This window comes from Hippichthys cyanospilos, chromosome 5 (assembly GCF_059441005.1).
Source record: "Hippichthys cyanospilos isolate Australia breed blue-spotted pipefish chromosome 5, RoL_Hcya_1.0, whole genome shotgun sequence".
NCBI classification, from domain to species: domain Eukaryota; kingdom Metazoa; phylum Chordata; class Actinopteri; order Syngnathiformes; family Syngnathidae; genus Hippichthys; species Hippichthys cyanospilos.
This window is the reverse complement of record NC_142373.1, coordinates 10321648-10340532: the sequence shown is the minus strand read 5'-3', so window position 1 is coordinate 10340532 and position 18885 is coordinate 10321648. Positions and strand designations below refer to the sequence as shown.

General features: G+C 40.1%; 1 protein-coding gene across 3 annotated transcripts; it reads left to right on the top strand.

Moving 5' to 3' along the window:
* The first annotated feature begins 5816 nt into the window (after nt 1-5816).
* On the top strand, nt 5817-13509 carry lnpa (limb and neural patterns a). 3 transcript variants are annotated; one of them, XM_088416116.1, is made up of 13 exons: nt 5817-6047; nt 6539-6624; nt 6860-6901; nt 8088-8275; nt 8364-8422; nt 8500-8540; nt 9421-9504; nt 9582-9633; nt 9727-9945; nt 11597-11687; nt 11802-11872; nt 12173-12325; nt 12753-13509. In XM_088416116.1, exons 2-13 carry the CDS (start codon nt 6598-6600, stop codon nt 12893-12895), a joined length of 1170 nt encoding a protein of 389 aa, XP_088272242.1. In that variant the 5' UTR covers nt 5817-6047; nt 6539-6597; the 3' UTR covers nt 12896-13509. The 3 variants fall into 3 exon arrangements, with proteins under 3 accessions (XP_088272242.1, XP_088272241.1, XP_088272240.1); XM_088416115.1 differs by having other exon boundaries at nt 11582-11687; nt 12756-13509; XM_088416114.1 differs by having other exon boundaries at nt 5820-6047; nt 11582-11687.
* Nucleotides 13510-18885: the final 5376 nt, after the last annotated feature.

Here is an 18885-nt window from a genome sequence, read left to right as displayed (position 1 = left end):
TGCATTTGGGTAATTCGAAAATGGCAGTCGCACATTTTAAGGCCAAATCTATTTCAAAATAACAATCACGTATATCTAAGCCTTCAAAATTAATGACCTATTTTCAATTTCTATCGTCCCCAATTTTTGCATTAAAAAAAAAAACTACAACATTTTGAGTCCCCTTGCATCGCTGTCCACTTTTGTGTCCATGTTGTCTCAGCAAAGTGAATTGCACTCCCCCTAAAAATCACTAGAAAGACTAACATGTCCTCCATTGAGTACAATAGGTCTTCGTTTCATAGCTCAGATGAGTCAATAGCAAAAAAAAAATGTCCACTGCTATAGACACAAATGAATAAACTAAACTGGGTCTCAGGAGGCTATTGCAAGCCTTTTTTTTAAATTATGTTTTAATATTTCTCTTGTTTTTCTTTTGATTGTTTTACTTATTTGTTATTCTTTTTTTTTTTTTTTTTTTAAAGACATGCAGCGCCCGGTCCGCAGCCCACGTCTCTGTCGACACCACCAAAGCCCCGTTTGGCAGCAGACAGCATGTTTGCAGCAGCACCTCTGCTCTGTGGGGACCTTTCTAATCAGCTTGCAGGCGCGCATCATTTTGCATCGCCTCTTTCCTTGTCAATTCCTCTCTTAATAATGCGAGCATGATGACAAAAATTGCCAATCATGCACCCTAGATGGAGCTTCCTTTTGAATAGGCGAACTCGCTCGTTTGGAGACCCGCTGTCAAGTCCTAACAACCCGCGCAGGGAAGTCATTAGACATACAAAAGAGCCAAGGAGAAGACAAAGAAAACTCTGTATATATGGTTAATAAGTCAACTGGTGAAAGCTTGCAAATAGGATGGCCAAAAAGCCCGCGATGGAAAAGATTGCGGTAACTGATTTATTTACAAGGCCGTTGCATCAAAAACACTTCTTTTTTTTTTCCCCGTGTAGAGGAGCTCCTCAGCACATCCTGACAAATTCCGCGTGTGCTATTTAATTCGTTCCTATATGGGACATCACCGATATGTTAATTTTGAAACATGTGAATTGTAAATTGTGGACTATTTTGCAAAATAAGTTATTGAGGAGGAGATGCCTCATAAATGTGGATGTTTTTTTATTTTTTATTTGTGTGACTCTGAATGTTGTTAATGTTGAATACACTGGATGTGAGCCAGCAACACCGATTGCAATTTTTAAGTTAAAAAATGGGGTTAAAAAATCGATTGGATTTTAAAGACAATTCAGACAAAAAAATAAAAATAAATCAACTATTTGCACGCTGAAAAATGGCCCCTCTAACTACTTTTAAAATGTATGCACCTAATTGGATCAAATTAAGTAGTTAGAGCAAACATATTGTCTTTTTACGTTACCTTAAAGAATATGTTTGTAAATTCTATTCTAACGTTGTGTTAATAAAGTTTGTTCCAACGACTCTAATTTGATGCAACTATAGTTGCGTTACTTTCTCTAGACACTCTCAAAAATAAAACCGAAATCGGGCCTTTATGAGTAAAATAACTCATTAAAATCAGTTTCAATTCAATTTTCTTTGTACAAAACAATTCAAACTGGTCCAAATACTGAGCCAAACTGTTTTTTTGTTGTTGTTTTTTTACCCAACTGTTTTTTTTTAATATATGTGCAACACAATTATGGTTAAAAAAAATACACACCCGATATTTGGGTCAATTTGATCCAACGACCAAGGGTTGGAAATTGGGTCCATTTGGGTCAAATATTGGACGAGTCCTTTATTGATCAACAATTGAGTTTTTTTTTTTACCCAGTAATTTTTTGGAGTGTAATTATTGGCTCATTTTTTCAGTGTAATGTCCCCCAACATAAAAATACAATATGTGATTATTTTGTTTTTAACTTGGCCACTCAATGTTTTTTTTTTTAAAGTCTGTTAAACGAGCACATGACGAAAAATAATATTGAACTTTTTACCTTCTGGGGTCTCTATAAATATCGCTGTATTTAAAATATCAATGACTGTATGGTTTGAAATATTTTAACTTGGAAAAAAAATGTGCAATATGAAATGTAAATGCTGTTATTTATTGGTCGTGTTTGTTCTTGGGGAAAAAAAATAAATAGAAAATCTTCACACATTTCCACCTCTTAGACTGCATGTCCTCCTGCGGACGCAGATTATTTGTGTCAACTGCAGTGGACATTTTGTCTCAGTAAAACAGCAATTCTACTCAAACACATTAGACGTCACCGGAGAGGCCAGGGTGTCCTCTATTAAGCACACTAGGACTTAGTTGGGTAGGAATGAGTCAAACTATATAACCAAAAAAAAAAAAAACAAATATCCACCGCAGTGGCCACAAATGAATAAGCTGTGTCTCAGGAGGACATAAGTAGCTCTCAATTTGTTTGCATGGCGTGACACAGTTCCATCGCGCTGCTAATTAAAAATGCATGCAAATGCTGGAACAGGGGGGCCTTCGATGAGGGGTCACTCCAGCTATATCATTTACCATTATTTGTACATTACCTCTAAATGATACTGGCTGATCCTGTCGCTAATTGCGCCCGGTTCAAATATACGCTCAACGTGCAGCAGAATGGCCCCCCGGGACCCGAAGATAAGTTGCTGTTTTTGAACGTGCCCATTAAAGAAGCGGGATTAGGAGGCTGCGAACATGGGTGTGATGTATCGCCGTGTTTCCTGGCGCTTTAAAGCGAGCCTTGCATTGAGATAGATGGTGGGTGTGGAAAAAAAAAGAAAAAAAAGAGGGGAGGGAGGGGGCACCGGCCACAATAACGCCATTAGTTTTGCATCCAACGACAAGAGTCGTCGTCGTCGAGTGGCTGTCACCTTCACTGAATGTTTTTTTTGGCACGGGGATAAATCTCCGGCTTGTTTAATATTCTGCTATATTCTACTTTATTTGGGTGCTAATAGAAAAGCCAAATTAAATGTCCAGGCGCAGCAGCGGCTGAGATAGAAAAAAAAAAAGGCGAGGATCGATGATGCGGCCCCTACTGTCCAATCAGGCCGCCGCTTAATTGCCTGTATTTTCAGGGTAATTGAACGGCCTGTTGTAAATTGAGCGATTTTATAGAAACGACGCGAAAAGTGCGTTTACTGACATTCATCGCGTCTTTGACATTGATTATCTGATCAGCGCCGTGTCACGCTCACCTCCAATTCTTCATTACGCACTGTTTATGAGCTGTTACTGCACAACTCGCTTGTTCCACGGTGATTGATTGCCTTATTAACGCGTGTTCTTGTAAGTGTGACCGGACTGATTACGATGCATATGTTTAGAATAATGTTTCATTTAGCTGACTGCGAGTAATACGGGGTGACAGCTGCTGCGGGAGGACAAAAAAGGGAGGGGGGGGGGTGTAAGGGGGGGAGGGTAAACTACAGGGAGTAAGTGGGGCCAAAACGCGTTGAAGGAACGTAGCGGCACAACAGTCGCGTATACACGAGCGAGTGATATTGTGGATTAAGTCAAATTTGTGTTTTTTTTCCAGTTTTTGGTAATGGATTTTCATACGATCGGAAAATCTGAGGCACTGACAGACGAGTCTGCGCATGCGTAAATTAAGATCCCTGAAGTTCGGCTACGTTTCTTTTAAAGACGAAACCACTGTGTTTACCTACTGTTTAAACTCATTTAAATATGAATAAAGAATTGGAGTTACTTTAATTCCTTAAATATAAATCACTGGCACGTTGCGCATGCGCAGTGATACTTCCTGTTCGCTTTGACAAATAAGCGCCTCAATGAAACGTTGAAGTTTGAATAATTGTGCAGTATTTTGCCCATTTTTGGGTCATTTTCTTCCTCATCATTCTTGCACTATATTAGCCTATTGTCTTCTTTTTGTGCTTTCCTTTAATGTGAAATACTTTTGATGTAAGGACCAAAGGAAAAGACAAAATACTGCACAAGGGTCAATATTGTATATACTGGGTTTTACATGATAATTTTAGCAGAGTAAAAAAATCCCGTAACGACTGATGCCCAGTGAAATGCATGCAGAAACAGTAGTATCAAATAAAAGTTTTTTTTTTCTGCAAAGGACTGATAAATATTCTAAAGGAAAATTGGTTTACCCAAATTGGAAAAAAAACAACAACAAAAAAACGAGGTGAACTATATATGTTAAGAATCTGTGGGTTATTGATAATGGCACACAAACTAACTAGTTTTGCCAAAAAGTGTCAGGAATTATAAGTCAAAAACTGGTCAACCCAGTATTTGTATGTATTTAACATAACTTTCTGGTTTGTTTGACACCAAACAACCAAACAACTTCTGAAAATTGTTTCACATCATGTTTTATTTCTGACTTGTCCGCTAGAAAATAGTGTCACTAATGACACAAGTTGGCGATGGGTTGATTTCTCTTCCAATTAATTTGCTTTCCATTTGAAAACTGAAATGTTCCTATCACGTCGTTTAAAAGCATTGCATTTGATATGCCGATGCTTGCACAAACCGCGTTAAAACGTAGCCCCGAAGTGCCTTCAGATAACCTCAGGGGTACTCATACCCCCATTCGAGAACCGTTGGGTAGAGAACAGCAATAGCCAAGAAATGTGTGACTTTGTTCATTTCAAAAGATCTTAAATTGCAGATCTGCTTGTAAAGTTTAAGCTCCCTCCAACTTGTTTTTTAAGAAGGGTCAAATTCTCCTACGCTCTTGTGAAAGACTTGAGAAGATCTTGTGAAAGTTCCACCAAAGGCAATGAGCAGCTATCTTGATGCTAAGAACACACGCAAAATGTTGTAAAGGGGACTTAAAACAAAACCGAGTTGCGAAATACAGATGGTGAATGAGGACCAATTTTGTTGAATCGTTCCATATTATCACATGCAAAGCCAACGAAGGCCGATAATTTCCCCTCCCATTTGGTTCACTATTTGAATCGCACACTGCAGCTGTTCCATGGAGCCTCAGACCATCAGGTAGCTTCCAACACCTATAAGATCCCATTTAATGCTTGAAAATGTTCCCCAAACGTGAAGGCAAGACGAGAGCTTAACGAGATTTATGCCGCCATTACGCTTCCAAAGTAGTTTCTGCTCTGTTTGTCTCAAATCATTGCCTCTGTTCAAATGTTACCTTCATATATTACATGGCATTAATTCAACTATAGCTCATTAAGACGGAGCGAAATGGTTAAATTAGCTTATCAAGTCATAATCATGATGAATGGGCTTTTAATTCTGATACAAGCTGGGCAAATTGCAATTTTGTGCGTTTTGATGCTTCTCAAATAACATTTAATATAACGGGTCATCCCCTCAATCAATTACTGGAGGCTGCCAGCGTGTTGCATACAGGATTTTTTTCATGCATATGTATCAAAACGTGTTCTCAATTATCTTTGGAAATTGCTTTTAGTGGGTTAACGATTAATTCTTCCAGAGGTTTTTTGCTCTGCATATGGTAATGGCGCTGCAACAAATTAGGATTCCTGGGATGACGTCTATGCTTTAGATTTTTAGTTTTTAAAAAAATGTATTATGTAGGTATATGTTTGGGGATTTGCAAAAAGTTTTATGAACAACAGGCAATTTCTTGCGGTACTGTTGGAACCACTTTTTTTTCTGAAAAAAAATTCATGTGTATATATATATATATATATATATATAACGTTGCTGTTAAAAAAATATGTATTTATCTTTGAACAAAAGAAATCAACGAAAAAAATCTACTTCGCGGATTTTGCTTTTTGCGGGTATTTTTGGGGACGTGGCCCAGCGATAACCGAAGGAACACTACAATAAAACTAACCGTAAAAAGTAGGTCAGTGCTTCCTATTGTGCTAAGTCCACTGACTCAGAACTCACTTCACTATGTTAAACCAAGGACCCACTTAACCTTTTACTATTTTTCCTCAACACCAATTCAGAAAGAGCGCTTTAAACAGTGGACCGAAGAAAGAATATTCCATGTTCTTTTTGGGTGTTGCAATGGGACACACCCCCTAATCTTGACACTATCTAAACCAGGAGAGCTGCAGACAGTAACCAGAGTACAAGCCGAGGGCTGTTAAAAAAATCGGTTCCACCCAAGGTATGTTTTATAAAATCTCTCAACACGGCTACATTTTCACTCCCGTTTCAAAGTCCCGTTTAAGTAGCATTTTAGACGTAACATTAATGCAACACGTTACGTTAGCGTCGAGTCGCTTGCTAGCCAAAGTTAGCTAGTGGAGCTAACACTTGTTGGAAAAGTAGATTAAAGTTATTTAAAATCCTTGCAGATCCCTCGTTTTAGGTTTGCATCTGTTGTAACAACAATGTGACTTTATTGCAGTGTCCAAATGAAGCCAATCGAGTCACTATGTCCACTTTGAGTTATGCTAGCTGTATGCTAGAAGCTAGCATGTGGCTCTGTTTCCCTTTACTATTTTGTTCACAATCTACATGGTATCTTTAGGACTAGACTATTTTGACACTTCGAGGAGTTCGAAGCAGTTTACGTTGGAGTGACAGGCTTAAGTGTTTCCCTGTCAAGTAGTTTGACAACTTGAGTGAAACATTGATGCTTTATTTTGTCCACAGGTGGAAGACGTCAAAGAGTGAAAACACTGACGAGGAGGCTACCTTCTACTTTCATCATTATGGGGGCTGCCATCTCTCGATGGAGGGTTTGTGTTTGTTTTAAACAAAATGTTGAGGTCATCCTACACTTGCATAATCTAACGATACATAAAGTACCAACAATTGTGCCGCTATAAAGTGTTTTCTTGGCATTGCGAGTGCAGTATTGTGGCTTCAAAACAGGCATGTGTAAATCACATGCAGAAAGAGGAATTTGCAACAGAAAGTTCAATGTTCTCTTTTAATGGCACTGTTATTTATTCCCATTTTCTTCCCCTGCAGGCCAAACCTTCCACTGTGGAGGTTTTGGAGGGACTCGATAAGGTAAAGGAACACTTTGCTTTCAATTGTATGGCGCGGATTGCTCTTTTTCCACATGCCGATTGATCAAATACTTTTAAGATTTAGCGTGGTGTCTAATTGGCTCTGTGGGAGCCATGCGCTATGGGGCAGGCCATCAGGTGTGACAGTTTTCATGACAATTGCCAAGCTTAAGGTGCTGTCATAACAAAGCTCAAATCAGTAATAGACATGTAGTCAAAATGGATCCTTGTGTATCTAAAACACTTCCTCATTTGAGAACTGACAGGGCTTTAGTGCACCGCAACAGTTAAGCTTACTGGCTATTTTCAGCCATCTCTCCTTGGAGCTCTTGACACTGCTCAGGTCAAGTAGCAACAAAACATCCGCCTTACGAAAACACTCTACCTCCTACTGCTGTGGATGATTTTGTTCTTTTTATTTTTTAACTTTTGTGGAGTGTTGCACAACATCATCCTGTTACTACAGCGGATGGGGAGGATGTAATGCATTGGTTGTGGAGTGACAGACACACATGTTAGCTTGGAGTGGGGTACATGACCTCAATAGCTATTTGTGGATTAGATAAGTGATACTTTTAAGGGGTGCATGAAGGAATGTTTTACATGCTTATAAAAGGCTTCAGTAGCTCCAGTAGATGTCTCATGCCACAATGTAAATGTCATCAATCTTTGTGCGATTCGGGATTATTTTATTGATTTGGAGCACTTAAAAATATACATAGAAAAAAGATGAAAATGCGATTGTTTTCACCGATTCGGATTTGCTGAAAATGATTGAGTTTGATTTCCTGTCATGTGACTGGGATCTGGACATTACTAGTAAGTAACGATATCAAGTAGCAATACTGGGCCAATTCCAATTTCAATGTGTCAATACTCGTGATGGCCAGCCGATTCTTTGATTGGCCAATCACTTACAGCTATTTTATGATCACAAGCGAGGGAATTAAAAATTGGAAGATTGGGAAATGACTATTAACTGAATACAAGAGAAATTTTATATAGGAATATATAGAATTTACTATTTAATTTTGAAGAAAAAATGTTTTAATAGGTAGGTTTTGAACTCGTTCATTGCCAGCCAATCTGTGATTAACCATACTGGTATCGGTCTAAAAAAACTATTGTATCGAATGTCCCTAAACGTTAGTTTTTTTTGTTTTGTTTTGTTTCTTTTTTTTTCCCAGGACATTCAGCTTTATGAGGAGCACGGTGAAAAATACCAAAGGCAGCTGAAGATTTGGCTGGGCCGACTGCTGTTGTACTCTGCTCTTCTCTACCTCATCACCTGCGCGGTGGTGTATTGCTGGTACCTGCCGGAACGGCTGATGGGGCGCGTTATTCTCGCTCTTCCCTTTGTCATATTTCCTTTACTGTAAGTGCAGTACTCAGTCAGCTCTACACCAAATATTGCCAACGATCAAGCCAACGAACATCTCGTTTTTCGTTTTTTCCTGTTCCAGAGTGTGGTTGCTTCGAAAACTCATGATAGTAATATTTTCACGGAGGACGGAAAAGAATAGTATGCTAATTTTGATTCATTCATCAATGTCATTTGAATTTGAATTAGATTCGACATGATTTTTTTTTCTCTTTCAGATGAAAAACTAGAGACTCTCAAAGTGCAAAAGAAGAAAATAGTAAGTTATTGGCCCTTTGTAAATCATCCCAAAATAATCGTCCAAATGGCCTATATTTGCGGATTATTTCAACTTTTTACCTTTATTCCAGCAGTTGTATACAAATAACACAGATGTCGATGTTTACTACTCATAAATCCATATTATTGTATCATTAAATACATGACGTGAATTTTGGCCCTTCTGTGGATGTCATTCAAAACGAAGCAAATGTACTTTTTTTTTTTTAAATTACTTTTTACAAGCAATGATGAGCCTGGTCAATAATCCCAATTTTTTTTCCCGCACCCCAAAAAATATCAACATTGGCCTCAGAAAAATAAAAATAAATACTGTTCATTATTGCGCAAACCCACAGAAAGTATGCACATAATTCTAAAGCACACGAGCAGCTAAAAATCCCAGTTCTCTTGAATGTTTCGCACTTCTCATGTTGGGACCTATCATTATGGCTCTTATCGATCCTATCAGTCTTTTGTATTTGTTAATCAAGGTTCTGCGCAGATGGCGTCGGATGGGTTTGAAGACTTAACCCACTCAAGTACTCCGCTAATGGCAGAGTAATTAATGGCACGTAGCACCGGAACGAAATAAATCTGAGAAATGACTTGTCATCCTCTGTCGGGTCTAATAACTTTCAATAATTAGGGCTGATGGATTTTCACCATCTCCATTATCGAAGTCGTGAACGTAATTATTCTTCGTACTACATGTAAACACGTAGAAAGAAGTCTTTGGTATTTACTGTAAATGTAGATGAGGCGCTTTCTGTCACTTCTAATGTCACGGTAGGTATAGTTTATTACAGCTAGATAATTAGATATTAGATGAGCATTAAATGAGTGTACAGTATTTTTCACCAAGCAACTCTTCATTTCAGCTCGAAGAAGTCATGGAAACAGAGACGTATAAAAACGCAAAGATGATTCTGGAAAGATTTGATCCCGATTCCAAGCGAAGAACGGTGAGCGTTGTAATCGCCAAATAAATGTAACATTGAATCATTTGTCTCGCCCAACTAACAGTTTTTCTTTCACCAAGGAACTCGAATCGACTCCACTCGCACCCCAGGCGACGCCAAAACCGGGGCAAGGTATTAGCGAGTTCTCGCAGCTCGGATTACCATGCGGTCCTTTCCTACGTTAGCGCATCTAGCAACAGGTTCACTTTTTTTTTCGTATCTTAGAGCTTCGCCAGCGCCACGTCAACCCGAAACCCCCGGCGGCGGTGACGTCTACGAGCAGCGTGGCGGACCTCCCTCCCCTTTCCGGCGGGCCCACCTACCCCGGACGATCATCCCACTCTGCTCCGGGAGGACCCCCAGAGAGGGGCCTGTCGGCCGCGGGCGCTCAGGAGAGCTTGATGAGGAAGCCCGTGACCCCTGGAACACCTGCTCCAGGATTTGGTGAGTTACCTGCTCACAGGGGGACCGCATCATAATGTGGCCAATTAAGGCCTGATTTACTCTTCCTGGTTCTCTTTCCCCAGTTGCTCAGTCTCTTTACCAGTTCTTCAATCGAAACAATAGGCGCTGTCGTATGAATTGCTTCAGATTATAAGCACAAAAATGTAAAGGGGGAGTCAACCCTAAAATGTTGGCCCTTATTTGTCCAAACATGAATTTTGCGTACATGAAATGTGAAATAAGCAGCAAAGTCAATGCCGGCCATTTTGTCTTTTGCTGTTGATGGAGAATGACGTTATAGTAACGACCAATCATGGCTCAACTATTTTCGGACTTTGGTCGTCTGAAGATGGCAAGCTGAGGCGTGATTGGTGGTTAGTTGAGCCACTAACTGCGTGTCATTTTCAGTTGAGCGCAATGAGATGGATAAAAACAGCGGGGTTTTTTGTTTGATTCATACTCTAAAAACACAATAGTGATCACATGCTTATTCTAAAGACACGCTAATTATTTTTGCTGATATTTGGCATTTTGATCATTTTTTGGTGCCGATATTTGGCATTTCGACCGTTACAAGTATTTGCATCTTGACCATTGCTGACGCCGGTATTTGACAATTTGACTATCGTTGGAGCTGATATTTGGCAAATTGACCATCATCTACATATATTTGCCATTTCGCAGTTTGACCATTATGAGTGATTGGTAATTTGATCATTATCGGTGCCGGCATTCGGCAATTTCCCCATTTACAGGTGGAGATAGTTGGCATTTTGACGATTATCTGCAACAATATTTGGCATTTTGACGATTGTCTGCACAGATATTTGATTCTATATAGACATAGTCCGGGCTGTATAGAACTTAATATACTGAAAATTTTGGGGTTGACTTCCCTTGTGATTGTGCTTTTTTGCGTCAAAAACGCCGGCGCATTAAAAGACGAAAGAAGAAACAGAAAGAGTTTCCATGGAACAGTTGTCCTGTGTGGGAGACATCTGCGTAGCCGTATAGATGCAGCACATATTCAATATAAATTATTTCTGGACTATAAACACTCAATAGAAGAAGCAAATGGGTGCAAACAGTAAAGGAAATGTGCTCCTCGAGGAAGCCGCGAGCCGTAATTGCCATGTGGAATGCCAACTGTGAGCAATGCACGAAGCAGGATTACATTAACTATGATTAATTAGCCGCAGCGCCGTTTGTTCTCTGGGCAATGGTGTTGGAATCTGAGTAAATGTCTTCTTGGCAAAATTGCCTTTGGCATTGGCAGCACCTCACAAATGGTTTACACGACTTGATATCACCTGCTTCTGCTGAAAATTGAAAGTGAAAAGCAATTTGATACACAGAGTCGCCGCAGAGTTTCCATATGTCGACGAATTAATAAGCAGCGGGGTACTGAGACGGTGCCAAGTCTCACAGAAATGACCAGTCATCTTCCTATGATTGCTCTTGATGGTAGATTATATTAATTACTACTCTCCGACGCCGCGGGGGATCCGGACGTGCTTTGCGAGGGAGATACCGGTCATTAACAACACGGATTTTGATGAAATGTACCTCGTTCTTTCTCGTCCCCTGAATCTCCCGCTCCTTCGTTTTGACAACCGCGTCAATGTTGTTTGAAAAGGGATGCACCCCCCAGGCCCGCCCTTGGCCAGACCACTGCTTCCGAGGCACAGGGGCGCTATGGACAGAGTCATCGAGTATCTTGTTGGAGATGGCCCACAAAACAGGTAAATACCAGAAATGGGTTTACACTATGCACTTTTGCTGGACGCATCAGTAGTTTTTGTTTATACTTTTTTTAGCTTCCACTCTTCACAGTCTTTTTTTCATTGCGCCCTCAGATTTGCTCTCATCTGCCAGCAGTGCCTGTCCCACAACGGCATGGCGTTAAAAGAGGAATTTGAATACGTCGGTAAGACTTTGCGAAGCACTCGGCTCCCTCAAATACTGCACCTCCCGTTTGCCCTCTAGCACTTGGCAGCGCACTATATCATGTGGCTTTTAAACGCCTCCGCCGCCACCGACGACCCCTGCGAGCAAATTCACACCAAGATGGAATATGCAAAGCGATGCTGCGCATCAATCTTGTGTGTGTTTATGCTCCTCGGGCCGTTTTTTTTTTTTTTTTTTTAACAAACCAAATTGGCTCATCTTCATGTATGTGTCTGTTTGTGAGATGACATTCACGTGCGGTTTTTTATTTGCGTTTCAGCCTTCCGATGCGCATATTGTTATTTCCTCAACCCTGCCAGAAAGACCAGACCTCAAGCACCAAGGCTCCCCGAGATCACCGGTGACCTCAAGTCTTCTGAGGCACCCGCCTCATCCTCCAGGGCTGACGAAGACTCCGCAGAACCTGATAAAGGTGATGACAGAATAGAAATTTGAAGTCGTATCTCTGCTGAAAAATATGTACAATTAGGGCCTGACCAATATGGCTTTTTTTTTTTCTGTCAATGGCGTTGGCTGGCAGAAAAAAAAACCCGGCCAGTATCATGATTCATTTGACAAAAGTTTCAAACAAAGCGTGACTTCATGTTGTGTTTTATGTAGTGACATCAGGTCAGTTCGTTGCACAAAAATGAACATTTGCTTTATTTTGAAAGACAAGTCCGTAGAATGATGATGTATGTGTAATAAATAATAAAAACCAGTGTTAGAGTAAATAAAGGTAAAAAGTAAAAATCTGCCAATTTTGGCAAATTATTTTGGGACGATGCCGATTTATCGGCCGGGGACCCACATAGAATAGTTGTTTCTAATGACCGCATTTCTTGCACATGTTTCATTAGCAGAGGACACGCAACATGCAACCCCCCCGACCCCCCCAGGGTCCAGTTCTGAATCCGACCACCAAAGCACACCCAAGTCACAAGACGGGCCTTCAGAGAAATCTGACAGAGAGCACGATTTGTCCGCCATGGAGATAGACTAAAAAAAAAAAGAAAAAAAAAAAAAGCACATTTCACATCATGTGGAACTTTGATCAAATCCATTTAACACGATCTGGCGTGTACTCGGCCATTTGCTTTGGCAAGTATTTTTACAGTAAGCGATGAATTGTTTGATACTAGCATCTGGTGGGAAACTCCTTACCAAGCGGGTTTCAAAAGAGAACTCCTTTGATTCTCTGTAGTTTGTTATGCTGTGTTTGTACTTGTTTACTTCCGTATTTGACTTCATGTCTTAATAGGAAACTATTGTTGAAATATGTTTTTATTTATAAGGTCCACTTACTGCTGTGCCTTAAGCAGGTGGTGAAGGAGGATTGTGTAGCAAAGCGGCACAACCAACATGTTTACACAAATGGTACATACAATAGAAAGCACTCGCAATATGTATTTATTTTTTTCAAGCAGGGAAGGGAGATTTGTTGGTACTGTGCGCCTTGGTGCACGTGCCTTTTACATTTTAAATGGCGTGAGTATTTTTCTTGCAACCTATTTACATTTGGACAATCCCTTTAACTGGTTTCACTCAAGTGTACGAATGTGTTTGCTGTGAATGCGTTTAAGTGTAAATATTAAAATAAACTTGAACATTTGTAAATGATTATTGTCGTTTTTAAAATGATCCCCAATCCCTATAATCCCCTAATACATTCGAGGATGCATTGCACTGTGGCTTGGAAAAAAAACAAACCAAAAAAATGTCAGTAGAGCATTGTGATGCATGATACCAGACAAAAATCTTTGAATACTGATTGTTTTTTTCTCCTAAAATGATAGTTTCTGTACTATGCCCCCCCTCTATACCGTCCTACATTTAGTCTAGTCCATGTAATGCACACCATATCCCCAAACAGTATAGTGGCCTACTTGTCACTCTTTAAATAGGCCAACTGACTGCTTACAAGTATGAAAAAAAAACTTTCAATGGTAATTAGAGGACCCAACTTGGTTCAGCATGTTACTATGGTCAAATTTGTTTTCTCGGAGCACCATCATTTTTGTCCAGGCCTGTTTGTGGGTATGCATGGACAGTAAAGTGATGTAAAGCTAATTTCCATACTAAAACAGTGTAGTATATGGTTGTTGTATATTTCTGACGCAAAGTCCACCAGCTTACGATGATTCATTACTGAATGATCCCGAACACAGCCACACTGTGAGCGACGCTACTAGCTAGCGAGACAATTGTTGAGTCCATGTTTTAAAAGAAATATTAAATGGGGAAAAGAAAAACGTGGAGCATGTAAATAGCATTCCGAATGTGTGTCAGGCTTTCCAAATTGCTAACCTGTTTGGACTCCTCCCCGCCAATGTTTCAACGGTCCATTTTCATTAGCCGGCCAATTTTAGCTTGTGATCATTTTACTTTCGCTCATTGATCATTTGAGACAGCGTAACATAATGGCGTTGACATGGAGCCCGACCAGTCTTGATTGCTTGACCCTCTTCATTTGCAAGCAGAAAGTCATCGCGCCTCCAAAGTTGCTCTGCTGCCAGCGCCTGACCCCCTTCCCCTCAACGTGCACTGTAAACTTGGGGGGAGGTCAAGGCGCCGCATCTTCTATGGGTTTTGATAATGTATGTTTACAGAGATGTGACCTCCGGGGCCTTGTAATGCATCACTGTGACATGCACAGTAACGCCCGATTCCACCGCATGCTGTTTGGGGTTGACCTCTGACAGGATTCGAAAGGGGGAAAAAATGGGACATCAATAGGACAATGTTTGGATGTTTTTACACCACTGGGAGCTTGTTCCGCCATACACATGCGCACGTGTGCATGCGTGTCATCTTTAGTGCTCTGTGACACCGACTGAAATTATTCTTTGTTTTGGGCTTCGCTGTTACATTTGTCTGATGTTACCCATGTCATTGCCTCCAGCAAATCATGCATTTTCAAATAAGATACATTGTAAAAAAAAAAAAGTATTGCAAAAATGTTATACATCTCATTCCAAACTACAGATTCGTGTTGTGAAATGAGACAGTACAGTCTATAAAACACCCCTTTAGAATTCTACAAAGGGGGTGAAGCAAGCAAGGTGGAGTAAACTGTTTTCACAGGCAAACTCGTTCGAATGTATTGAAAGTAAGTTCAAATGTATTTACAAGTATGTTCTAACGTATTTTCAAATGTATTTTCAAATCCATTCAAACATACTTGTGAATACAGCCAAACCTACTTGGGGGCTAATTGCTAAAAACGTAGCATTTGTAACCATAATACTATGGAAAAATCTCGCAAGTATCTCGCAAGTATCTCGCAAGTATCTCGCAAATATCTTGCTCGTTCGTCCAAACATATTTGCATGTACGTGTGCATGGATTTGAAAATACATTTGAACATACTTGTAAGTATGCTTGAACATACAGTACATACTCTTGTACTTTATTTGAGAAACACTGCCATTTCCCCCTTAAAAACATTGCAACAAAAATCTTTTTGGGGACGCTGGAACAAATAAATGACATTTCTATTCATTTCAATGGGGAGAGATGATTTGATGTGTTTTGATTTATGAGCGTGGTCAAGGAACAAAGTGAACTTGTCTTTCAAGGTGTTCAGAATCTTTTGGATATTAGATGGTCAAAGTCCTTTTGGAAGTTAGTACATTAGACGCGGACGCATTGAAAGAATCTGTGATTAACGGGGGATCGTGGAAAAAGTTGCACTTAAAACTTCTGTCACGGCTGCACGAACAGAATCCCGCTTGAAACAAATGACTGATGAAAGACAAAAGCCCAGTGCCGAGGTAATTTTGTCCAAGCGACGAAAAGGCGCGGAGGAGCGGTCCCAAGGTTCATAGTTCTATTTCACTCCCATCTCTCACGCGTGCATTGGAGGCCACTTGACTCAAATTTATACTGATCTTTTATTTATACCCAGAAAAAATGGCAGATAAGAAACATAAGCGTTCTTGATATTGTGTTCTGTCATATCTCTCAGCCAAAGATTGAAATCCTGCGAAACAATTTTCTGAATAAATGAAAGAGCGCGCCCTCCTGAACCCCGGAGGAAAATAAGCCCGCGGTGCGAGTCGGAATATGAAACGGAGGCCCCCCGAATAAGTAAAATAGACAAGCGCGCCAAGCTTGTCACTTTTCCATTTGCTGCCCCCGAGCGAGAGCGCTTGAAAAAAATCCTCCCCTCATCTCTGCAGAGACCTTCGTCGTTATGCTCTATCTGCTGTACTGAATGGGGAAAAAAAGAGCATATCAGGCAAAGGAGGCTTTTAAAGATTTGCCCTGATTCTCCCAATCATTAAGTAGCAAACAACAAAAGTCATGATGGAGGCGTCGGCGCTAAATGCTGAGATGAGTGTCACGGACGCCGTAAACACGCTCGCCGTATTAGACGTAACGACGGGCTCTCGACAACAGCATCATTACACCGTAATAAGAGCAGCATCTCCTTGAGAGCGGCATTAAAATCGCATTAGAGCACACGAGAGCCGGCCTTGATGAGCGCTGAAGGGATGATGGTTCTGAGCAGCCGGGCCCATTATTGTGCCGCTCGCTCCTCCTTTGCCGCTTGACAAAAAAAAAAAGCCTCGGCGCAAAAGGTCATCAGCTTCTTCCGAGAAATTAACTCGAGAAAGTCGAGCCATTTAAATACGACGTGCGCAGATTGGATTGGATTCATTTTGAAAAAACAAAAATGTTCGATCCGTCAAATGACAAATGCGTGATGGAACAATGGTTATAGGGCAGAATGACATTCAGGGATCAGAGAGCATTGTCATTGTCTGCCCTGTCTTGAGGTCATTACCGCGCAAGAGCGATGACATCGCTGTTTGACAATTATTACTGTAAACCATATGTCACCGCATTGTAATTATGTACTCAACTGCGAGGATGCTCTTGTATTACAAACTCATTGGCAGCGTTGTTGCGTGAAATGGACCGTCGAGGCTTCCATCCAAGGTTGCTTCCGAATGCAACACGGTTTTGAATGTCATTAAAGTAGTTTTACGAAAGGGTTGAGCTGTGTGTTATGTCATCCTTGCTGACTGCTAAAGGTCAAAGGTCAATTTATTGGTTGGCAATCATGGTGATTGTTTTGGTTTTGTATTCTAGTTAGTGTTCATTTTTGTTTTAACCTTCCTTGTCGATCAAACTGACCCATTTAAAAGTTGTGAATAAAAGTGTTGAATGTCTTTTTTTCGTGCAAGATTTTTGCTTGGCACAGTATTAGTATACATTTTTGTACTAGGGGTATAAATAAAGTATTGCCTTTGTTACTTTGTGAGTGGGTTTCCATGCATAAAAAAAAAGAGTTTTTGACCATTTTAAACACACCTGCGGGTCATATTGACCCAGGCATATTATTGCTGTTTCTGGAGAAGGGAGGTGGGCGTGACAAGATTTGTTCATTTGCAGTGTTACACACAAAATAAAACGTTCTGAAACTTTTGGTTCATGAGATATAACCTTGGGTCAGACTGACCCAGGATGTAATATTATTGCAGAGAAATAATGATAACACACAGGTATAAATTAATTATTGCCTTGTTACTTTGGGAGTGTGTTTCCTGACAAAAAAGCCATTTTTGATACTTTTTGGATAATCAAACATGCCTCTGGGTCACGATCACCCAGGAATATTTTTGCTAGTCTTGGGCGGGGTCAAAAGATTTGTTTTGCACAAAATGGTTAATGATAATTTCTCATGACCTTGGGTCAAACTGACCCAGGATCAATTACCATTGCAGAGAACTATATGTAACGCACACAGGTATTAATTAATGATATGACATACAATATGATAAAATAAAAACTAGAGTTTTTGACACTTTTGGATCATTAAACAGTATTTTGTCCAATCCTTTGATCTTTACAACACAAGCATTTCACATCAAAGGGAAGCATTGAAAGAAGTGACCAGCGAGCTGAAATTTCACCCAGATAGTTATTGCTTAGTAATCACACAAAGTGAAGTGTGCCATTATTGGCTAAAATGCTGAGAGAATGATGTGGAGGAAAATGACCCCAAAACAATCAAATTATCATTACCTGTGTCCATTGATTGGCTGGGTTAAACGGCATCACAGTGAGGCACGTGGCAGCCATTTGAGTTTGAGGTTACACATTATGGTTCGGTGTCCTATAAAGGGTTACAGAAACATGAGCGGGATAAGGAAGAGGCGAGGCGAGGCAAGGCGGCGCTGCATAAGTAGCTCATGTGGAAATCATACAAAGCATCCTGCAGGCAGCAGGTTCATTTTATGGCTCCATCTATTACCACTCTGTCATTGTTAATTGTCTTCTTTTTACCTCGGCAGGATTCTCTAAATTGGTCCTATCGAATGTGACAGGAGGAAGAGCATTAAGCATCTGACAAGATGATATCTAAGTTCAATTTCCTACTCCTCACCTGATTTATACCTGCAGCACATCATTTTCCTTTCTGTCATAAAGACCTCGATAAATCAGCGGTGCTCATGGAAGCGCTGCACAGCAGCCTTTCTTGGATTTGTATCCCCAGCGTTTGCTATTAGGAAGCCATTACAAGCGCATTTTGCTCCCTCAAACAAAAATGATCAAATCTAATACAGGCAAGATTAGAGAGATAAAGAGAGAAAAGCGCAGACGGAGCTGCTCCAAACAGCCCGCTATCGCAACAATATGCTCTCAAACGCCACGTGTGCACATATATATATATATATATATATATATATATATATATATATATATATATATATATATATATATATATATATATATATATATATATATATATATATATATATATATATATATATATATATATATATATAACACATTTTTTTTCCGACAGCGACACTGTTATCCATCTGTTTGGACAAAATTGCTGTATCATGGTATAAATCTGGCATACAAGTGACATATCCTCTAAAATAAAAGGCAACATTAACTGCTCTATCTTCTAGAGGCCATGGGACGAACGGGTCATAAGCTCAGTCAAGTGTGATGGCAGTTATACTGTGTTTTTAC

What these genes read in the sequence shown, in the direction of transcription:
- lnpa (XM_088416114.1), top strand. Translation starts at nt 6,598, where the DNA reads ATGGGGGCTGCCATCTCTCGATGGAGG. An exon ending in CCGATTCCAAGCGAAGAACG is followed by an intron (nt 9,505 to 9,581) that starts GTGAGCGTTGTA and finishes TCTTTCACCAAG; the next exon opens with GAACTCGAATCGACTCCACT. An exon ending in CTCCGCAGAACCTGATAAAG is followed by an intron (nt 12,326 to 12,752) that starts GTGATGACAGAA and finishes ATGTTTCATTAG; the next exon opens with CAGAGGACACGCAACATGCA.